This window comes from Alligator sinensis, unplaced genomic scaffold (assembly GCF_000455745.1).
Source record: "Alligator sinensis unplaced genomic scaffold, ASM45574v1 scaffold245_1, whole genome shotgun sequence".
NCBI lineage: Eukaryota > Metazoa > Chordata > Crocodylia > Alligatoridae > Alligator > Alligator sinensis.
This window is the reverse complement of record NW_005842884.1, coordinates 148,614-159,190: the sequence shown is the minus strand read 5'-3', so window position 1 is coordinate 159,190 and position 10,577 is coordinate 148,614. Positions and strand designations below refer to the sequence as shown.

At 39.3% G+C, this 10,577-nt stretch overlaps 1 protein-coding gene across 2 annotated transcripts in view; it reads right to left on the bottom strand.

Moving 5' to 3' along the window:
* Positions 1-10,577, bottom strand: part of POC1B (POC1 centriolar protein B) — a 145,537-nt gene that overhangs the window by 4,278 nt on the left and 130,682 nt on the right. The window contains exons 10-11 of one of the 2 annotated variants that reach the window (XM_006035877.3): positions 4,024-4,248; positions 897-2,969 (exon numbers count right to left, since the gene is read on the bottom strand). The exons of the other annotated variant lie outside the window; for it this stretch is intronic. Coding sequence (XP_006035939.2) covers positions 2,865-2,969; positions 4,024-4,248 — 330 coding nt within the window. The 3' untranslated portion in view covers positions 897-2,864. Of the gene's footprint in view, positions 1-896; positions 2,970-4,023; positions 4,249-10,577 lie in introns of those variants that run through there. 2 annotated transcript variants of the gene reach the window in all.

Here is a 10,577-nt window from a genome sequence, read left to right as displayed (position 1 = left end):
CGAGCCTACTGCTCCCCCCCGCGCCTTTTCTCCGGCCCCGCGTGCCCGGGCTGCCGGCCACAGCCCGCGTGCACACAGACGGGCCCGGCTCGCGCCCGGTGAGGACGGGACCGGGAGCCGGCCTGCACAGAACTAATGCTGAACAATAGCCACTCAAATTGATACCTGAATAGTTTATTTAAAAAATATCTTACTGCTTGCTTATTTTAACTTTTTTTGTTATTGCGCATTCCTTGCATCGCCTATTGATATTTGCTTCTGAGCATATATCAGTCAGGTCAGCTGTTTTAAATCAAATAATTTGTGCACTTTGTGACCTTATTTAAATCACATGTGTAGCAGGCTTGCCTTTTGGAGCTTGGGTTGAGTGCCAGGCTTGAAATCTTGCTGTTTTGATTGGTGGAGCCCATCAATAGGGACGGAGGGAAACTGAGAGGTCTGCAGTTGCTCCACAGCACACCTACCAGCTAACAATCCCCTTCAATTGGAGAAGGGGAGCATATACCTGAGTTACCTGGGCTACACATGGATCAAGGGAATCAAGAGAATTATCCCATGGTATGTCTCCTCTGAAAGGCACAATATGCCATAATTATTTAGGACTGTAGACAGAGCCTGAGGAAAAATGCCACCAGTATTTGTTCTGATCCACCTCTGTGCATATATCCTGGATGCTCATAGGATTTCCACATAATTTCATTGGGAGGCTTCATTGAGCCTTTCAGTCCTTACCATGACCTTATATCATGAACCTTTCTTAGAGTATACTTCAATTGTGGTAACATTATCATCTCACAGACTTAAGAGTGAAACGAAGTGGGGTAATTTAGTACAAGCTTCAAATAAGTAACTACTTATAAGTACAAATATTGAAGATGGGAGGAAAAACAGAAACAACAGAAATGTTAGTCCATGTGTAATAATGTATGCATTTTTTATTTACAGCATTCTCTATCAAATATTTCAACTGCTTTTTATATTGAAAAAAATACAGCAGTAAAAAAATACTTGTTGATTCTTGAGTCAAATCTGGGAAGAGCCAAAACACAAATTCTCTAAATCCTTCTTGTGTAAACAGGATTGTTCACTTGGAGAAAAGAGAAATTGACATGAGATTTAAATGGTTACACTTTTTATTGGCCCCAATCAAGTAATAAAAACTCAGTATTACATAAGATTGCAAGATTATTACAAAATATAAAAAGCTAAGTACATCCGATAGCATTTACACAGCCACATATTATAAGCCCCACAAAGTTTAAATAATTGTATAATCAAAGGTCATATCTTATAGATACGACTGCAGCAATGACGACATTATGCAAGAAATTCTGCTATACTATTGCATAGAAATATGTGGGCATGCTGAAAACCAAAGTGAAAAGCCAGTTCTCTGCTATATTCCTTCCTCCACCCACAGATACAGTACAAAAATCAAACAGTAAATATCTGATTAGTTTAGTCAACAAATATAAAAAAAATACCAATTAATTTTGTTTAGTCAGCAGTGTGTGATCATGACAAGAGTTTACTAGCTCGTTATCACTATGGACCCAATTCTGAAATCAGATCTGCATGAGTTGACTCATATCCAAGCAAAGCTGCACTAACTTCAACGGGGCCTCAATATGAGAAAAAGAGCTTCATCTGCATAGCTTTAATTGCAGGGCTGGGGTCTTACTTTGCATTATTTATAGGATCTCCACTTTGTCTTACTTTTCAAAATGCAAAATAAGAACTCACACTCTAATTAGGAAGGTGCAGAAAGTAAGTGTTGCTTAGTTTGGATTGTAACCCTTGGAAGAGATGTTCTGCAGTAACATAACTAGGGGTGGCTGACTGGGGAACCAGCCCTCAGCGCTGATTTTTAAGGAGCACTTGAATGTCAGTGGTGGCTATCAGCCCAACCACCACTGCTGTTGCCCAGGGCACAGTAACTGCTTGTTTATACCTCTGGTGTTCTGTAATTGTTGTTTAATGAAAACATGAAGATACAAAAAAACAAAACTAGAGAGTTCCTATCAGAGAATGATTGGGTAATCCATATTTACAGCTGTAAATCTCCTTTCTACTACTGTAAAAATGTTAGAGACCATAACAATTACAATTGTTGCTACAATTGCACCAAGAACTACAAATATGTATATCCACCCCTAAAAATGCAAACCCTTACTGGCTTAGGGTATGGTTACACATACCTTTTAGCTGCTTTAAAAAGGGATGTGGAGCCATTACTCAGGAGTGCACAACAGCTGTTACCATCTAACTTATGTCTGTATGAGGCTGTTGCCATATAAGAGAGCTATAGCACCCTAAGTTTGAACCTGAATTAGGAAAGGTTAAAGCTGGAGCAGTTTTGCTTCACTTGCATCACTACAGGATTGTGCAGATGTAACACCTTGATCATAAACACTTGTATCAATACCTTTTGATATCAATATAATTGTTAAATCCATCTACAGCTTTAGGCTCTAATCCTGAGCTGACTTAAAGAGCTGTTTAATTTATGTCATTTTAACGGAGAACAATGTTTAAGTATAGGCTGCAAATTAGCAGAGCACGAGGATGAAGGGCTGTAAAATAACAAAGGGTGAAATCCTAGCCTAGTGACTGTCAGTGAAAATCACCCAAAAAAGGGTAATGATCCTTAAACTACATTAAATTAAATGTATTAACAAAAATGTTGACTTGTGATCTTTAACATATATTGTATAGGCTAATTTCATTTTTCTTCTCATAGTTTTAGGTTAAAATGAGAGGCTAATCTGCTTTGCACAGTTTGTGAGATTAAATGAGACAACATTTATTATTCCCTGAGAATATGTGAAATATATTCATCAGTACATAACAACCACATTTACTTTTTATTCTCCTTGCCTACTTTGTAGTAATATTTTTTGTTGATTTTCTAGGCACTCTTTCAATTTATCTTCAGTCAAAGTTAGTCGCTGTTCCAGGATTGAAATAGTCTGCATGAAGAGGACAGTTCTTTTAAATACATTATTCACACAGTGCCAAAAAGGTGCACAACACTGCGCACAAAAATAATAGCTTTTAAAGAACAATGAAAAATACTAGGAAAGCCATACTGGTTACAGGTTTTTTGCTATTCAAAACTAAAATGAACACATACATTGCCTTTCTAGCTAAGAAAACTGTCAAAAGGTTTATACTGCCACTACAAACTTGACATTTTACTGGAATATATTGTAAGCTCCATGCTTTGTATGTTTAATTATCCAGACATGTATACGTATTTTAATACAATAAAATTCATTAACAGAATCCTCAGCAAGGTGGTTCCAACTAAAACACTGCTGAGGCACTGAGAAGAGCCTTTAAAAAAAAGTACCAATTAGAATACAGTTACTGAAAGGAAATACTGAGTATTTTCAATTAAGAGAGAGTCATAAGTCATTGGCAAAGGCTGGTGTTTACCCTGTGATCCATGGACATCTAAAGTTACACCAAATGTCCAGACTCCTCCTTAATACCTAACACTGAAGCATTAAGGTTTGAAAATGGCTAAGGTACCAAAAGAAGGGATGCACTTCTCTTAGCCATTCTTCCATTATCTATTTTGTACAACCCCTGCTAATGCATGATTGTTTAAAGCTGGAGTCCAACACAGTCAGGAAGCAGTGGTTCTGGTAATTCTATATTAGAACTTACTAATAAAAATCCCAAGTGTTCCATGTAAATTATTACAATCATCTTCAAAGTTTTAAAATGCTAGTGGCAGTTGCATAAAAGGAAATAACTCCTTAATGTCTTTAAAGTTGACTTTACTAGTCATATAACCCATATTTAATGAGTGATATATTAATAATAATAATAGTAATAATAATATTAAATAATATAACAATAGTATTAAATAATATTAATATGTAAAATATTTAAAAATTCAGGGGACATCTGACTATATGACCATCCATAAAGTAAACTCCCATATTTTAATATCTTAGGTTATGAGAATGGTGTTGCCATATTCCTCACCTACTTATGAGCTCACTCAATACTCACCAGAGTCAAAACATCCAGTTGCTCCACTATATGCTCCAAAGCATTACCCACAGCTGGGGAGATGCCAGTTTGCTTGTCTGTACTACACACAGCTGATTCATTCTCATCCTCCAGCTTCCTTCTTGAGCTAGTTGGAAAGTATGAGGCTGGAGGATACTGGGAATCTTCACTGTTCACATCATCCTTGAACATGGAAATGCTATTTGAAGATCCAGCTGTCCTTGTCTTCATTTAATTGGAATCACAGGGAAAGGAAAGCACAAAGTTCCATTTTTTTATGCTTTAAAAATTGATTTGCACACCCATAATTAAATACAAAAGGTTTCAGCTTTGCTTCATGTACAAGGTTCAATTTTATACCACATCAGATCACTCTCATCAAGAAGAGTTGTGACTGTGACATGAGGATGTTAAAGCTCACAGTATGTGAGAAATCTTCACAGATTACTTCAGTACAAACCACTATACTGCAGGTACATGTGATTAAGGCATTGGATGTTTTGCTACTGGGCACTAAATTAAAGCAAAAGTAAGATCATACTAGAGTAGATATTTTTCTCTAAAAAACAGGCTATAGTTGAGGTGGAAATGAATTCAAGCAAGTCCTATGACCTGTATTATACAAACCAGAGTAGATGATCACAAATGGTTCCTCCTGGCTTTATACTAAACTCTTTCTCTAAGAAATACAGACAGCTATCTCATAGAACAGAAAAAGCTCTAAGCAATTTTAGGTATTTATTCAGCTATACTTTTCTAAGACGCAGATTTTTTCCAAGAGCATGAGAAGGAAAAGGGTGACTAGGTACACACAACCCGAAGTCAACGCAAAGATAAAAGTTATCAAGCAACTCTCATATCTGAGCAGTGTTGAAAGACCACAGTAACAGATGCGGTTCCTTTCATTTTCCTTTACTTCTGTGTTGGCTCACTATATAGTCGCATCCATCAGTTTTACATGTCTCTGTCAAGGTAATATGGGTAACATTCTTTAAAGGTTTCAATAACATCTTTCCACAAAACAGAGCAACCGTATTAGTCACTTTTTAAAATTTAAAGTAGGCCTTGTAGTTTACAAAGCAACAACATAACAGATAGGAAGATATATTTGAACCATTCCACTAAAGGATCTTTAAGTTTGCTGAAACTCTCTTCGAAAAAAAAACTTATTTACAGAAAGAAAGAATTCTGAAATCTTATCCATGGCCTTCAAATATTTATAATTTTAAACTGAATTGATTTTCAAAATTAGAGAACTGTAAAATTCATCCAAATGCATATAAACATTCTTCTCACTCCAAAATAACATTCTAGAAATTAACTTAAAGGATGGGAAATTGGGTTCCAAAACAAAGTTAGGGGGCTGCCTGACTAAAAAGTTAGTGCCTGGCTAACAATTTAGGCAAATAAATCAACCTTAAGAACAGTAAAGCCTAGCTCCCAATGGAATCAATGTGAGTCTTTATTCTTCCATGAGAGCTATGTCATACCAGTACAAAGATATTTAGGTGTTTAAACACAGATTTGAGCAGTCAGATGTGAGGCAACCAAGCCCTAATATTTGCTTCTTGAAAAATAATCTATTTTTAAAAATTACTGACCAATCGTTGGAATAATCCAACAAAGAATTTAGTCAGAATTGAGGCACCTTAAACTAGTCAATTAGGGGGGAAATGACACTTAGCTACCACTTACCACTGGGGTTGCACAAAGACAGTTGATGGAAGACCAAAAAAGGAAGAAAAAAAATGAATCGAGGGGAGTGTGAGAGCATTCTTGAGGCTAGTGCTAGAAGGGAGAAAAAAGTAAAACAATAATGATAGGGGTAAAAGACTTCAAACATGCTGTAGGTCAAGTTTAGTCTGAGCAGATGGGAAAGAGCAGTCCATTGGGAGCCAAAGTAATTGAGAAAAACAGAAAAACAGGAAATTTGCAATGCCCTGTATGCCCTTGGAATGGAACACGAGGGGAGGCAGGGTGTATGTCTGTTATGCGAGTAATGCTAGGAAAAAGTCTCCCAGCATGAATGCTTTAAGTACGTGCATATGGACAGGTATTTAAGAGAAACCAAAGGTCTCCAGCTTCCTGGGTAAATGCTGTAACCACTGCACAGAGTAGGTACCTACAAGCATTCCTTGAATGAACTACGAAATCAGACATCACTCTTCTCTTAAAACGCAAAAGGTGGGAGATAGGGTGATGATGCCATTGATACAGAACAGGCATCACCACCAGCACCTCAATCTAGACCCTTGACTATTAAGGTTAAAACTGGTGCAAATTCCTACAAGTAAATATTTAGAAACATAATAAAGTGTAAAATAGATGCACAGAACAATATTTTCAAAATAATAAAGTTGCTGGCAAGCACTACCAAATAATTCATACCATTTACAGGTATTGGATGTGAAAAATAGACTGTGACTTTAGATTGGAGATCTCAAAAATAAAAGTTAGTTAACAGCTATCTATTCTTCCTTCTCCCTTTTCCTTCATAATCTCTTAACTTCCTCTTGTTCCAGGGCTAACTATAAACACTAGATGGCAGCTATGAATGAAGCAAATTTACCACCATTTGAGGAATGTTACAGGTCTGCAGTCATCTCTGGTCATCTGATAACTGTGAGGCATGCTTCTGTGACATCAAATTCAAAGTACTCCAATTAGTTTTATTTTGGGAAGAAGCTGTTCTTCAGCTTGCAACCATAAAAGAATGAAGTGGCTTGATATTTGTTAAGGGCAGTGTATTTCCCATTTCTTTGTTCCTTGCATCAGTTGCCTCTTTGGGCATGAACCAATTTAAAGCTTTAATACCTCACTGTCATATGGGTCCCCACGTACCTTCATGCATTTTTAGATACATACATGTGACTGCTGCTGCTTGAGAAATGCTATGTTTGCATCTCCTTGCTACATCTCTGAATATTTGGAATACCCTTACTTTAAACCCTGTGAAGGGCCTCAGAGTCACTGATATATTTCTAGCTTTTTATGGTCCTGAGAGGTAGAGTTAATGAAGCATTCCTGTATACATGCTAACCCACAAAATGGAAATGTTCTTCAACACTAAGAACATTGAGCACAGACACACATACGTCAGTAGGAACATATTTCTCATAGAATGAACGCTCCCTCTCTGATCTCACTATACCCATGCTCAAGGGAAATATAACAAATACCTTTCAAAGGTGAACTTGGGAACAAAAATACATAAGCTGCCTGGACACTAAGGAACAACGGCTGAATATGTATGTTGATTATTTGATACACTTCAATCTACCCAATTCCTGAATTTCTTTCTACACACATGTATTAATGACCCCCCACCCTAATTTTGATAGGTCTTAATGTCCCAGTAATAAGCTTCTATACTTCTGTAAACTGTTTGTGTGATACTCCTGAAAATTTCCCTTCCCATGTCAAATTTCACCTCTAACCTATGCTCTGAACATTCAGGGTATGTAGAAACATTCAGGGAGGTTAGGGGGAGTTAGATGGACTTAAAAATGGCCACCCAATGTAAAGTAAGTTGGGATGGGAGGGAATAGCAGGAGGAGGCCTTGGAGGTGTGGGGGGTGGAAATTGGAGGAGCAAGCAGGCTTGGGAGGGGTCAGGGGAGCAGGCAGGGTCTGTAGGGGAATCTGGGGTCTGTAAGGGTTTGGCAGGATCAGGGGGCCTCACAAGCTCCACGGGGCAACTTGAGGGGTGACGGGAGTCTCTCTCCTTCCCCCCGTCCCCCGCCCCCCGGGACTTGAGGCTATTTTTAGGCCCCTGATCTCTCCCAGCACCAGAAGAACCATCCCCTCCACCCCAACTTAGTTTCTTCGCTCCCAGCACTGACAAATGCTGGTAAAACTGGCAGAGAGTGGTTTGTGGGATGCAGGCGGGGGGGTTGAAGGGCTTGGGAAGGGGCATTGGCTGACCTTTGGAGGAGGGCTGTCCATCTGGGGGTGGGGGGAGGGGCCATGGGCTAAAAACGGGCCGGTGCTACGGAGAAGGTAGGAAAAATACAGCCCCTGGGCTGGGGCTAGCAACTGGGCTTTCCCAGACCTGGGGCTGTGCTGCAAGCTGTACAGAAGTTCAGGACAGTTAGATCAGTCTAAAAATGCCCAACCTGATCTACGTTAGACTACTGTGAAGGCTTAAATTGGAACATAGATCCCTAGTTAGGTTAATCTAAGCATAAGGGCCGCACCTGGGCAAACTAAGTTAGATCAGGTGGCCATTTTTAATATGATCTAACCTCTCTAAACATCTGTATGCATCCTCACTGTGCTTGCTTCCCTCTTCAGACCTGATTAAGAATGTCTTGCATTTGAAAGCTTGTCTAACTTTATTCTAGCCATGCAGTCCCATAAGAGATAGCAGCCCTAAAAAATCCTTGCCTTCAAACCTAATTAAGAGGGAGAACATTAAAGTTCATGATTTTAATGCCAAATGAACTGCTTTTGTACAACCAAAACAAATTATTTTCTATTACCAATAGTTTGTAAAATGAGAAAGGGATTCTTATATTTAACACATGCAGGAAATCCTAGGAGAATATTTTTTCGGTAATATTTTTAGATGCAATTTAATTTTCTTGCTGTTTGGGCCGTTCAGTTTGTTAGGTGATAAAAACAAAAGACTGGTTAATGTGGTTAAAACATATAAGGACTGTTGCTTTTTCTTAATCCTTACTACTTTGTAAAATTAACCTTTTTGTGAAAAATTGTCAAATAATTTGTATAGTAAAATGATTTAACATTAACAGTGTTAATCTTCAGAAAACAGATAACCAATACTTAAATATATACATGGCATATTTGGGGAGGTGGGACAAAAATATTTTTTGCATTATTATATATTTAAAATTTAAGTTTAAGCCTATCCTTAGCCCACAAATCAAGATTAATGCTTCATAGTTACTATTAAGTGTACAACGCGCATATTTAACTGTGTGCAAATTGAATGTAAATCAGAACATTTCAATCTAAACTTTCACTGATTCTTCATTGATGTTTGTAGGAGCTGGGGTGATTTTTTAGCCATTATAGTACAAAAAATGTGAGAGGCAAGGATTTGTGTGGGAGATATCTTTTATTGGACCAACTGTATAATTGGGTGGGATACAGACAAGCTTTCAGGTATGAAGACATGTCCTTCAGTCTGTTAAAAATTAGAGCCAACACCAATTGAAAACACCAATGAAAAAAGCAGTCACCCTGAGGAAAAAAAACAAATTAGTACTCCTTCCCTTCCCAAAGTATTTTTCTAGTGTGACTGCATGATCCTTCAATATCTAATATAGTGATTCTCAACTCATAGGGCATGTCTACACAAGACACGTTAATGAGCATTAGCTTAACTTAATGTGCATTACAGGCGCACGGCTACACATGCACAGCCTTAATGAGTATTAAAAATGGCAAAATTAGGCTAATCGCACTGTAACAGTGGGCCAAGCCAGGTTTGCCGTTTCTAGCAAGGGAGAGGCCTCAGAGGCACTACAAGCCACCAGTGGAGAGCCACCAGAGGCCCAGGAGATAGACAGTGCTTACCTCCAGGTGCACAGCTAATGACAATGAAGCAGCAAGTGAAACTACCACAGCAGTTTATCAGCACCCACTCCGTGCGGGTTAGGTAGTGCATCATGAGTGACATCATGCCCCTGCGACCCGGCACAAGCAGAAAAGGAGAAGTAGAGCTGCACGGAAGGGGGGAGCCGAGCTCTGCCAAGGAAAAGCCCCTGGAGGCTCCAGAGTCAGAGGGGAGCAGAGCTGTCTGCACAGCCCAGAGGGGTCTCCAAACAGCCCCCAATACTGAACCACACTGCAAGACACACCCTGTGGACCAAGCATGTGAGTTGGTAGACGTAGGAGTGAGGAGACCCCAGGCGTGGCAGGACCCAGCCATTTTGTTTTTTTCTTTAAGAGTTAATTGTCTTTTGCTAAGAGTCTGGCACTCATAAAGAGGCGTGGACTTAAAGACCCCAAATTGAAGGTACGCTCGAGAATTGACTGAGCAAGGGAAATAGATAATGTTTGCTTTTCTTTATTCTGTTACTTGACTATCAGAGGAGTGGAAGGACCTCACAACTTAATCATGGCCTGGTTAGCCTGGGAGACACTGGTGTTAATTAATTGGTGCTGTGACTCGGACAAAGACATGAACTTTGTTGATTTGCATAAATATATGAATTGATTTAGTTTTCCAGAAGGCAGATCAGTAGGGCTATGCAAAGCTTCAGTTGCCGATTCAATTTGGAGGAGATTCGGCCCAATTCAGCAGCTGAATCTCCAAATCAAATCAGGAGACCCATTAATCTCTCCAAATCAATTCGGAAGCCTCCAAATCATTTTGGAGAGATTCAATGATTCAGCCATAGACACAGCTTTATATGTTTTTTCTACATACCTTGAGGTACCAGGAACGACTTGTGAACACTGAGATGGTGGGGCAGATGGAGCATCCCACAGGAGCACGGGGGGGCCCCTGCGTGCTGGGCAACTGATGACTCCTGGGTTTGGGGGGCACCTGGGGCGCCCCCTCGGCTGATCGCTGAGCCAAGGGGC